Source organism: Triturus cristatus, chromosome 10 (genome assembly GCF_964204655.1).
Source record: "Triturus cristatus chromosome 10, aTriCri1.1, whole genome shotgun sequence".
NCBI classification, from domain to species: domain Eukaryota; kingdom Metazoa; phylum Chordata; class Amphibia; order Caudata; family Salamandridae; genus Triturus; species Triturus cristatus.
Genome location: NC_140593.1, coordinates 798,216,399 through 798,230,074, shown reverse-complemented (window position 1 = coordinate 798,230,074; position 13,676 = coordinate 798,216,399). Strand labels below are relative to the sequence as shown.

General features: G+C 43.1%; 1 protein-coding gene across 1 annotated transcript in view; it reads left to right on the top strand.

Moving 5' to 3' along the window:
• PMM2 (phosphomannomutase 2) overlaps window positions 1-13,676 on the top strand; it is a 155,900-nt gene that overhangs the window by 75,870 nt on the left and 66,354 nt on the right. The window contains exon 3 of the mRNA XM_085628332.1: window positions 10,069-10,145. Within this exon, the coding sequence (XP_085484458.1) occupies window positions 10,069-10,145 (77 nt within the window). The remainder of the gene's footprint in view (window positions 1-10,068; window positions 10,146-13,676) is intronic.

Sequence of the window (13,676 nt, the reverse complement as noted above, 5' to 3'; positions counted from 1 at the left end):
GTGACAGCAGGCACATCGATGTGCACGTGCTCACTTCTCACTAGTGGAGGAGTTACGACATGACGTCATGCCAGGTGAGCGTTGTAGGGGAAGGGGAATCCATTAAAGAGAGTCACTTTCTCTCTGACATTGTTGTGGTGTCACCAGGGATTTAAATGGAAGCTCTTTCAATATTATATACAAGCGATAGTTGCTGCTTATTTATCTTATGCAACTAACAGCCACTGACAAAGCCAATAGTTCAGACTTGTTGTAGGTATGATGTTACTTGTTGTATCATATATCTGGATGGAACGACAGAAACAGCAAAATACAAGTCGGGTGGCACACTATGCTAAGGACAGATTTTTAGCTTACATGTTTATAAGCCACGCCCTTAATTAAACTAGCCACGTCCCTTTGAGATACCCCCCCAGTTTTTTCATCCCACTTAAAGCCCTGCATGTGAGGTTGTAGACCTGGGAGTGAATGGAGCACTGGGGACCCCTCAGCTCTACATTTGCCTGTCTGCTATGAATATCTGCGTTTCCCATGGAAATGAGAAATTACCGGCAACTGTTGACATTTGTCAACAAACCCCTGCAGAGATCTCACCCGCTCCTTATGAGCAGATGTTTTTATTGTTGCTCACTAAGCCTCTTTAGAAAACAACTTTTATTTTTTACTAATTGGCTTTGTAAAACAAATAGGTAACTCCTCCTAGGTTTGGAATTACTTCTTAGAAGCGTGAAAGTTATTGCTAGGAAATACGATAATATTTTGCGTATATGCCAGACACTCTTTCCTCCCTGCATGTACAAGATCACACACTACAATAATACAATACAGCTTAACAGATTGTTAAAAAGTAATGTAGCAGAAGCAAAAGAAACAGCCTGGATTCATTGCACAGAAATAAACAGACTATCGTCAACTTTATACCCCATCTCATAAAAGCCATTGTGGTCACGGCTTGTCTAAATCCACACCACATAATTCTACCACACACAGCACATTTGAACATCTCATAATTCCATGCCACACAATTCAACTATACATAACTTCACTCCACAACATTCCATGCCACATAATTACATTCCTAAAAAATAAAAAACAAATATTTAACCATACCACATAATCCCACATTACATAATAGCACCCTATGCAACTTCATACCACTCCAAACCACCTAATTCCACTCCACACAATAGAATTCAACTACACATAATTCCACTTCAACCTACATAATGACACTGTATGCCACATATTTACACTCTACTCCAAAACACATAATTACACAAAATACAACTTTGCAACATGCCACATAAATTCCATTCCGCACAATTATACATCACACCATGACAAATAATTCCACAAATCAGCCCCACAAAATTCACCACACAACACAATTACACTTCACATGATACCTCTCAGCATCACATAATTTAAATCCACATAATTATACTCTACTCCATACAAAGTAAATACACTCCACATAAATCCAGTCTATGCCACGTAGCAACACTCCACATAATGCCACTCAAAATATTTTCCACTCAAAACCACGGACTTCCATGTCACACAATTCAACTCTACACATTTGCATACTGCACCACATAATTCAACAACAAACCCCATAATTAGCCTCAACATCACAATTACACAACACACCACATACATCTAATCCACACCACAAAATTCCACATTATGCCTCAAAATTCAGCAGCACACCACATAAGTAAACTCCACTACATACCATTCCACAACACAAAATACCATTCCAAATAATTCCACTCCATGACACGCAATCCAACTCCACATGATTCCACTACACTCAATACTACATAATTGCCATTCACATAATTCCACTACACGCCCTGTCACATTTCACTACAGAAATCCACTCCACACTACCCAATTCCACCACTCACAATTCCACAACTAACAATTCTAATCCAACCCACATAAATCAACTCCACACCACATACATCCACTCCACTGCAAAGAAAGAAAGATTAGGTAAAAATCATTGTCATTTACGTCAGTAGCTCTAACACTCACAAATGCGAGACCTATTGCATTGCAAATGCTTTCTTCTTTTCACAGTTATTCCAGTTCTCTTTACATGGACGCTCTTATTCTCACTGTAAGGAGTCCCTTTCTTCTGTCCAAGTGAAAGAACACCGTTGCTTGATTTTCCCAGTGTCCCTTGGTATGCTTGAATACCGTACGCTGGCCAGTATCATCAACTACTGCAATTCTAACCATGTCTATGATTGCATCTATGTTACATTCTGTAAACCACTGTTCCACTTGATGATTTTCCCTCGTTTTTTACTGCTTTCTCCTTCCTTTCCCCCCATTTTTCTGAGTGCTTTCTCCTGCTTTTCCCTTGGGTTTTACTGCTTTCTCCTTCCTTTCCCCCGATTTTCTGAGCTCTTTCTCCTGCTTTTCCCTTGATTTTCACTTCTGCTTGTATTTTTCCTAATTCCCCCTGCCGCCTGTTTTCCCGCCTAGCCCTGCCCACCGCCTCCCAGCACCCCTCCCTCCTCCTAGGACCTACTTAATGGAGGAGGCAGTGTGGTCGTGCAGTGGATGTGCCGCTGGCACGCCAAAGGCAACCCCTTCTGTGCCCATCCGTGGCTGGACTGCACCCAGCACCAGGAACCCTGGTTCGTTAGTCTCACACAGCTACACCGCCAAAGACCTCTGAGCCTTGGACCCTGGGAGCATCGACAACAACAACTGCTGCCGCACATCTCCACCCAACACCAGAGGACCGTACTGCCAGCACTGCTTCTTCATCTTCAGCACCGAAGCAATGTACAACTCTGGAAACACTGCAAACATGACTGTGCCCACCACGCCGAACGAAACCACCATGGCACAACTCCCGTGCATTCTACTCAATGCACGATCGCTAAGCAAACATGCCACGCAGATCTGGGGCACAATCTCTTCCCTCACCCCAAACGTCATCTTCCTCACGGAGAAGTGGCTGAAACCCGACTCTGTGCCAGACAATGCCATTGTGACACCCAAAGGCTACAAGATAACAAACCAGGACTGAATCAATAAACACAGAGGTGGAATTGCCATCATCTACAAGGACAACATCTGCTGCACAACCGCCTCAGACAATGTAACCCCAATAATGTAGCATTTCAATTTCCAACTGCACACAGATTGAAAAAGCACCATCAGAGGCACCCCTGCATATAGACCACTGGGAACGCGCCCCAGCTTGAGCAACACCATCCCTGACCTCATCGCCCTGATCGCCATAGACTACAAGCACTACATCTTCCTAGGAGACCTTAACTTCCCAGTTGACCTAAACGACACCAACACAACTGACCTCCTGGAAAGCATGAGCAACATTAGCCTCCAACAACTTATTACAGGCCCACCCACATCTCAGGACACACGCTCAAACCGAATTTTACGTCTAGCAACAGAGTCAAGTACAACCACATCTCACAGCTCACCTGGACCGACCACTACAGCCTCTACTTCACCATCTCATGATCTACCAACACTGGCGCCATGCCCCCCAGCTCCACACGCAGAAACTGGAAAAAGGTGTCAGAGGACCAGTGGAACAACGCTCTAAACTTCCTCTCCCAGACACATCACCCAACCCAGAACAGGTTGTGAAGAATGTCTCCCAGTGGATCACGGAATGGGGCGACACAATTGCCCCCGCAAAGCCAGCCAAACCCAAAGTACCAGCCAGAAGAGCCAGCTGGTTCACTGCAGAGCAAACGCAACTGCCGGCAACTAGAAAGGAAGTGGGGTACTAGTGAAAAGATAAAGCACCATACCACTCTCAAAACAGCTATCAACCAGTACCACTGTCGCCTGAGAGAAACAAAGAAGAGCGCTATAGCAAAAACCACAGCAAGGAGCTCTTCACCATTGTGAAGGAGTTTTCCAACCCCACAGCTACCGGGAACGACCTCATCCCCTGCGTTATACCCTGGCGGACGTCTTCCACAACAAGATCTCAGCCCCTTACGAGAACTTCAAACCTCAACATCCTCACCGCTGACAGAATCCGCCTACTCACATTCACACCCACAAACACAAACCCCAATCACCTGCTCACCCGTTGTGATTCTCTAACAACGCAAGCCACAGTATCCATCATGAACTCCGTACACTCTGGAGCACCCACTGACCCATATCCCCACCACATCTTCAACCTTGGTAGCAAGACGATTGGCGACGAGCTCAAGAAATTTCTAAACGCCTCCATCACCAAAACAAACTTCCCTCGGGACTGGAAACATGCTGAAGTGAGGCACCTCCTAAAGAAACCATCTGCTGGCCCAGCAGATCTGAAGAACTACTAGCCCATCTCCCTGCTCCCCTTTAAAGTAAAGGTTCTCGAAAAGGCAATCAACCGGCAACGCACCAAACACTTGGAACACCACAATCTCCTGGACCCCTCTCAAGCTGGAATCCGAGCCAACCACAGCACCAAGTCAGCCCTGATTGCAGCCACAGATGACATCAGGAACCTCCTAGAACGCAGCAAAACAGCAGCCCTCATCATCCTGGACCTGTCAGTCACCTTCAACACCGTCTTCCACCAAATCTTGATCAACAGACTCTACGAAATCGGAATCCAGGGAGTCGCCCTCAAATGGATCACCTCATTCCTCACTGAAAGAACCCAGAGAATCCGTCTCCCACCATTGAACACAAACCCCAAGGAGATCATCTGCGTCCTCTCACAAGGATCATCCCTCAACCTCACCCTCTTCAACACGTACATTACCCCCGGCCAACACCGTCGGATTGTACAGACTCAACATCCACTCCTATCCACAGCAAAGGCTGACTGGCCATCTTTCCAATGCTTATTCCTGTGCTTGGGTGTGAAACTGGGTCTAATTAGATAAAACGTTTGCCCAAATAGTGTTAACTTGTAAAAATGACAATATAAAGAGGGAGTACTTTCACAAAATGTGCTGTCTTATGCCGCATAATCCCAGTGGCCCTGACTTTAAGGAATTGGGTCTAGTACATAAGATTTTTCATTAGACTGACCTGACCTTCATGAGGAGAAAGTTGAGACTCTAGGTTTCAATCAGAATCTTACTCTGCATCCATCACAACTAACTGTTTAATGTGAGATTTTGAAAAAGACTGAATTTGGGGCAGGGCAATTTCTGTCCAAGCACCTCGGGGGTCTGAAGTGCACTAAACTACAATATACGAATGAAAGCGAACCAGCGGGAGATAAGGAAAGCACTGAAAACAAATGTGTTAGTCTGCACTGTGTTTCTATAGAATGTTATGTTGAATTAAATTGTGGTTATTATAGATAAGTAATTAAGTGCAAAAACAATTCCTAACTGATTTTGTAGGCAGTATAAGAAAATGATAAAGTTACCACATGAATGGAGGAATGCCGGACTTGGTTAATAGCATACACTACAGTCGACCATCACTTTTCCACTTTTTTAGCTCTGGCTTGCGTCTTTAGATGGTCACCCAGCCAAAGAAACTGAAAGTAAAAAGTGGAAACGGGTTGTGTCCGCGGTGCAGCTGCCTGGCTCTAAACCACTTGTTGGCATCAGCATCTTTGGTATCCTGGGCAAGTTCTCAGTCCATTTCTAAGTTTGGTTCTAGGTTTGCATGTTCCTGTCTATGCCTTTGCATTGATTGGTAAAATCGTTGGCAATGAAAGTGCTTTTCTTGACTGCCGTTGGTATCTTGCAACAGGAAAGGTACCACACACATCATAGAGCTGATCTCGTCTGCAAGTTTATTTACAATTCGACGTTCCATGCTGGAAGAACAAATTCTCTACAAGTACTATATGCTCACAAGATCTAGCTGCTGCTGGTGCTTTTTGGAACCACACTATGCTAAAGGATGTTCTCTTTTCTACTAGTCATGGATTGTGGAGATAATTAATTCAGATTTTAATATTTCGGTCATTGGTAAAGGCGCTTTTTGCTGTACAACTGTGGGTAACCTCCTCCAAAGGAATTAATGTGTCCTAGCACAAAGGAATAGCAGGTCTGTTTCATATTATTATATCTGATTATTAGAAAAGGGAGGGGTGGTCCGTTAATTGTACATTGTGGTTGGGTAGTGTTAGAGATACATTATATATATCTTCTGGTTTGTGTTCCTCGGTTTTTTATTCTTTTTTTTTTGGTTGAGTGGGATCATTGCATATGATGAATATTTTGGTGATTTTCAGACTTATGTTCAGATCGAGCCATGCACCAATGATGGGTTACACATGGGCCAATTTTAGTTTAGCCTGGGCGCAGACCGATTCTTCATGTAGGAATGGATCTCTGGGTTGTCCATATGAAGTTCCTAGGTTTTTTTAATTGATTTTATATGACAGTGGTTCTTAACCTGTGGTCCGGTGACTCATGAGGGTTAATGAAGCTTACTCATGGTGTGCAAGACTGCGTAGAAAATTAAATAGCATTAACTGATTAATAAAGAGTATGTAAATAAACAGTCAAAATGTAAACATGAAAAATGTAAAACTTATTGTAAATGTGAAGGAATCTGAAATTGGAAGCTAGAAATTAAAGTTAGTGTTCTCAGATTGATTTGTGGGAGCGCAGTGCAAGTGCATCAAAGAGTATATAGTATGGGTGATGAGAGGCCTTAAATTTAGAAATTCTCAATTCTTCCCATTAATATTATTTTTTTCTATATATATTTGTTTGTGAATATTTCATCATTTGAGTAATTGTTTGATGTGTGGTAGGTTCTGTATTTTTAGTGCATTGTTTTGAGGTTAAAATAATCAAAAATGCTTAGGCTGGGTTCCTTAGCTTCCAGTAATGTCTCAGTTGGGATCACCGGATCTCAATATTGCTTCAGTGAAGGTTTCTTGGTTGCAGTAAGGATTAAGTTGGGGTCTACAGAAGTCAAAGGTTTAAGAACTACTGATATATGCTATATGGACACAATGCCATTGCCATGGTTTACAAACTGGCCAAACTTTAAATTGACAATTATGGATATCCATGATATCAGGAGACGTTTAAAAGAAAAATGTATTCTGCAGAGGGTTTTCGGTATTTTCAAAATGGAAACTTTTCCATATACGTTCATGTGATGATTCTCGACTTTAATTTGTTTACATTTTGCCAACTGAAAAAAACTGATGGCATATTCGCACTTGGTATCTTAAACATTCACATCCCTTACTGACATAGTCCCTTCTCAGGGACACTGTGGCACCACAAGATGCTGAGGGTACCCAAGGGAACAGCAGGGAAGTTGCAGCATGCCTTATAAAGTGAGTATCTGCTCCTGCGTTCTTGGAGATGGATTCCATGGAAGGAAAACAACTCTCATATGTGTCCTCATGTATGCACCTGGTTCATGTAGGCGTTACCTGAGGCCAAAACTCCTGTAAGAGGAGGACTTTCTCTTAAAGCTTGATTAACTGAGTATCTTTATGTTGTGTAGTAACCTATTACATCACTTATATAAATGCACGTTGTTGGACTTGGCCCTTTTTGCAGGGTCATCCCTGAACATTTTGCCTTCCTCCTGTAATTTGTCTGACCTGTTTTTGTTGGTTTTATGACACTGGGCACTTTACCACTGCTGATCAGTGCTAATGTGCATATGCTCTCCCTATTGTAAATTGATGTAGGAATTTGTGATTCCATGATTGGTTGGTTTGGTTTACCTGTCAGACCCTAGTACAGTGCACCAGGAGTGCCCAGGGTTTGTAATCCAAATAATGCTGGTGTGCTTGCTGCACTGGTTGTGCCACACACAGAAGCAGCATGTAAAAGTGTGTCTAAAGTCTGCCATTGCAGAGCCTGCGTGCAGTCTGGTACTGTCATGCTGACTGGGCAAGTGCACCCACTTGCCAGTCCCTAAACCCTCCCTTTTCTTCATATTAGACACCCCTATGGTAGGCCCAAGGGCAGGGTGCATTATAAGGATAAGGTAGGACATGCCCTGGTGTGTGTGGCATGTTCTAATAATAAATTACAGCCATTTTCGTTTTTCACTATTGCAAGGTTACCTGTTCTCCATAGGCAAGAATGGGCAGTTTGATTATTAAATCTTATAATCCTAACTGACTCAGGGAACATGGTAGAAATTCGAATTTAGTATGCCTAAACTCAGAATGATAAAATATATCTTTTAGTGAAGTTGTTTTTAACATTCTGTGTTTGAAAATACCACTTTTAGAAAGTAGGTATTTTCTTGTCTAACCATTCAAACCTGCCTCTGCTAGGCTGTGTATTCCTTGTCTGGAGTTTGAGTAACAGGGCTGGGGAATTCCAGGAGACAGGGTGAGGCAGCCCAGTGGTGAATAGAGAGATCTGCATCTAGATGGGAGGGAGGAGTTGCACCTGGGACCTGAATAGGGCTTTGCCTTCCCTCCACAATGCTGGCTCCAACTCCTGTGGTGCGTCTGATGTCTCTGCCCTGCACTCTGAAAGGAAAGAAGGAGTCAGGTAAACAAAGTGCTCCACGACTGACCAGAACCGGTTTAGACTAGGCAAAGGCCCCTCTGCCCTCAGAGGACAAAGGATTTTGGGGTATAAGTATTGGGACCCTGATCCCAAGAATTTAGATCACTTTGGGAAACCAGAAGAAACCTCTGCTGAGGAGAGGAACCAGGAAGAAACTGAGGAGAGACTATCCCTGAAACTGGGGGATTGGCCTGCAGGAGTTGCCTACTGCCAAAGAGAGGAGAAAGGAACTTTGTGTGTACTTTTGCTCAACTTGTGAAGGATCTCCAAGGGCTTGGAAAAGAGCTTGCCTCCTGCTGAAGTCTCAGGGACAACAGACTTCAACCACCAGCTCCCCAGAGTTCTTTGGAAGTGCCTGCTGCTGTTTTGGGCCTTCTAAGGGACTGCGTGTCGCGAGGAGCTGGAAGCGCGACTCACGGAGAAGAAGCGTGTCACCGTCGCAGCCGCTGCCGTTGCATCACTGAATAAGGGTGTCGCCGTTGTAGCTGTCGCATTGCACCGCATCACGAGAAGCGCTGTGCAACACCGAAGAAGCGTGTCGCCGTCGTAGCCATCGTAGCTGACGCATTACACCGCATCAAGAGAAGAGTCTCGCATCGAGGAAGAAGCGTGTCACCGTCGCAGCCGCTGCCGTCGCATCATGGATGACGCCGCTGTAGCTGTCGCGTTGCACCCCATCAAGAAAAGCGCCTCGCATCCATGGAGAAGCGTGCCGCCGTCGGAGCTGCTGCCGTCGCATCACTGAACAAGGGTGTCGCCGCTGTAACTGTCACATCGAGCGGAAGCGTCTCGCATCGCTGGAGAAGAGTGTCGCCACCAAAGCCGCTGTCGTCTCATCACTGGACAAGGGTTTCGCCGCTGCAGCTGACGCATCGAGCCGAGGTCTCTCGCAACAATGGAGAAGCGAGCTGCATCAGGAAGATCTTCACGTCTTTATTTCTTTGCACCAAACTTTCGTTGCCCTGCGTGTCGCATCTAAAGGTACATTGAACTAAAAGTGTCGCATTTAAGAACTAAAGAGAACTAAGATAAAACTACAATTTTTAAGTAACAGTATTGTGGATTTTTGTCGTTTATGGTCTTGTGGTAAATCTATATAAATAATACTTATTTTTGATATAAAATTTGTGTGGCGTCCATCTGTAGTGTTGTCACTTGATTACTGTATGTGTTCACAAATGTTTTACACACTGCCTCTGAGATAAGCCTGTCTGCTCGTGCCAAGCTACCAAGGGGGTGAGCAGGGGTTATTTTAGGAGTGTACCCCTTTACCCTGACTAGAGGCGAGGGTCCCTATTTGTCACAAGTGCATACCTGTGCCAACTAGAGACCCTCGAATCTAACACACGTTAAATAATAGTTATCCAGTGTTTGTTTCTAAACAAATATTAATCATACTTATTGATTTTTATAGTCTTATTGGTTAGCTCTAGTTTTTGAAGTTGACTTTTAAACGTGCCCTTCAGATTAGATCCCACAGTTATCATTGTGAGATCTCTTGAACATTGCATCGTCTTTGTATTTTCTCCGTGGTAAATAGTATTTGAAATTAAAAAGGCATAAATTTTGTGCGGTAATTAATTGTTTCTTGTCCATATTTTAGTGGTTGAGAAATTTGATTACGTCTTTGCTGAGAATGGCCTTGTCGCATACAAAGAACACAAATTCTTGTGTAAGCAAGTAAGTGTGAATGAAGGCACTGACTAATCTGATCTTTTCTTGCACATGCTTTTTATACAAGCCAGAGTTTATTTTAATTTAGTGTTATATGTATGTGTATATGTGTATGTCAACATTCTGTGATCTCAAAAAATGTGAAGTTTGTCTTTTTGCCCCCTCTAAAATTGTAGCTGTGAAGATTCTGCCTCCTTTAAGGGTGGAAGTAATAAAGCGGTGTTTCCCTCCCCGCTCTTCACTTGGGGATTGAAGGTGGACCTGAAACCAGTTTGTGGTTGTATCCCCTTTAGGGGTTTATGGGGGATAGAACGTTTGCCATGATTTCCACTGGTCTGTTTGGCTGGCTGCTGTGCCCACTAATGGATCTACAACTCAGCTCAACAGGCAGGCGCCATGTTTAAAGGAAATACTCTCCATATTTCCCCTTTCCATTTCAATTCCTCATTCCGTTGCTTTGTCCTTGATCACCTAACAGGTTCACTGGACTTGAAAGTAGTGTAAATAACGGGAGCAGGGATCCATCTGGAACTGGACAAGCACCCGCCCCCTCAATCTGGAAAGGCAATGCCAGGCCACAGAGAATACCCGATACCATGATTGCGTATGATACAGGAGTCCCTAGATATTTCCAAGAAAATGAAAATCAATCCAAGTTCAATGTTGGTGAATATTCCCTTTCAACAATACCCTATCCACTCTTAAGTCTTGTTAGAGATTAGTTATGCTACCGCAATGCCTTACAAATTTACCAGGGCATCATTTTAATGACATAAAAATAGGAAAATCAGGAAAAAGTATACCAGTGTTGTCCAATTCAGTTTTCAGTAATGCCTAGTTTTATCAAACCTTCTCAGTGATGTGAGTACCCTAATTATTATGAGTCATATATAAATAAAATATCTATATTACACACAGGCTCACTCTCTCTCTCATTAATGCCATGGCAGTGAAAATACATGTGGTCCAAAGACCTATGTTATATGGAGCAACTGACTTAATAAACACGGATTCACGCATTTATCACTATTGTGCAAGGGTCGAATTCGAGTTTATTTCCACAGTACAGCAAACTTTCTATGAGAAAAACACCAATTACTGTCTCACGGATGCATGTAATAATTACTTCACACAGGGAAAGAAATCTCTTAAGATATCTCTTCATTGTGATTTTACCTTGCTGGTGTTAATTTAACGCCCCTTGTCCTGGTTTTGGTTGGGTACATTTGTTTAATCAAATACATATAAAAAAATATTCCAAGGCATAAAAAAAACTCTCTCTTTCTTTTTCTCTCTCTCTCCCTCTCTCTCTCTTCCACTCTCTCTCTTTCTCTGTCTGTCTCTCTTTCTTTCTCTCTCTCTGTCTCTCTCTCTGTTTTCTCTCTGTTCTGAATTAAAATAGCAATTGAAATCACAACAAAAATTCACAATGTATGTTAACTCCACCGTCTGAAACTTTCACAATAGCCATATGTGAGCCCTTACTCGCACAGCATATGCAGCACGCATGATCTCACCTTAAATATGCCTGAAGCAATTGCAAATGTCGCAAATGATCTAATAGATACGATTACAAATCATAACATTCTTAACACTATGAAACAGACAACTATATGTAGGTAGTGTAATTTAGTGGTTGGAGTATGTCTTGTTATTCATCTTGTTATTTAATTATGTTGTGATTATTTGTGTTTTTATTTATTGTTGTAAACATCCCACAGCCTTTGGACCTAGCCTCCTATTTTCTTGTTTTTTTGGGGGCTATCATGGACACCATTTTGTGTCCATAAACCTACCAGGGTTTGTAGGCCCTTGTTGGACCTCCTGAAGGAGGCGAGGACCCAGTGCCAGGTTAGCAGACCCATGAGGAGGTCCGACAGTTGTCCAGGAATTTGTTGCAGTTGGTGGATCCCAAGACAGGGTTCACAAACTCTGGGAGCAGTGCTGGCACCCATATCTCTGGGCCCTGTTATGGCAGCTGCAATAGATTTTTCCTTGTTGCATCCAGTCAGTCTTAGAGCTTTGAATTCACCTACCTGAAATGCATGACTGGAGAAAAAGCTCCCTTGACCAATCAAATCCTATTCCTGAACAGATTTACACAAGGCCTAGCAAAAGTATGTCCCTTTGAGTAAAAAATAAACCTCCCTGTTGCAAGGAGATAGAGGCTCCAACACACTTCAATGTGAAGAAAAGTTCTTTATTGAAGACAGATCCAAACTTCTTTCGGGCAATCACTTGCCAACACCTCCAGCTCACGGGCACCGCCAACTGTCACACCACCCCTCAACATTCTAAACAAATGTCATAATGGGCGATGTAGAGCAGAGGTGTCACCAGCCAGACAGGCCACGAGCCGGCTACTCCAGCATTACTACATGCTACGCTCTAACTGTAACACTCGCCCTTCATGGTCATTCTATTCACTAGTTTTTTTCTGTTACAGAGAATAAAGAAACCTACGGGAATTAGAAAGGGAAAAATTGCATTTTGACACCCTGCTCCTCCCCCCCCCCCCTTTAATTACCCGACGGATCTGAATGAAACTTGCCGTGCTGAAACCAAGTTGGATGACCATTTACTTTGGGAAGTTTAATGTAGATTTGTTGAACTATTCGAAAGCTATTAAGAAAACAAACAAGCATTTACAATGCAATGGTCTCGGCAATATTATAGGTAGAGCTATTGGTATTGCTCATTATTTTTTTTATCATTTTTGTATCCCTAAATAAATGGCATTGTCATTTCTATTGGCATTAGCTTTTGTTTTGCATATGTGATACCTATTGCATTAGCAGAGAGAGAGTGAGGTAGTGAGATAGAGAGAGAGAGTGAGGTATTGAAAGAGAGAGTGAGGTATTGAAATAGAGAGTGAGGTAGTGAGAGAGAGTGAGGTAGTGAGATAGAGAGTGAGGTAGTGAGATAGAGAGAGTGAGGTAGTGAAAGAGTGAGGTAGTGAGGGAGAGGGATGTTGTGAGGTAGTGATATATAAGCATAGAGTGATGTTGTGATGTAGTGAGATAGAGAGAGAGGTAGTGAAAGAGAGAGTGAAAGTGAGTTAGTGAGATAGAAAGAGTGAGGTAGTGAGATAGAGAGTGATTGAGGTAGTGAGTGAGAGAGAGTGAAGTTGTGAGGTTGTGAGCTAGAGAGTGAGGTAGTGATGTTTTGAGAGAGAGAAGTTGTGAGATAGTGAGGTAGTGAGATAGAGTGGAGTAGTGAGGTAGAGAGTTATGTAGTGAGAGAGAGTGAGGTAGTGAAACAGTGATGTAGTGAGGGAGAGGGATGTTGTGAGGTAGTGAGATGTAAGCAGAGTGGTGCTTTCCACTTAGTTCAGATAATAAACCCACATCAAACCAACCCAAAGAAGCTTCAAGATAACTTCTCACACAACCGCCCAAAGATAGGAAGTATCTGTTACAGGTATGCTACAACATGAACGGGGCAGCCTCCAAGCCTTGAGCACAATATTTAAGCTCTTCCACCATTATCCACACAAAAAATCCACATTCTTAAAACCATGCACAACAAATGCCAATT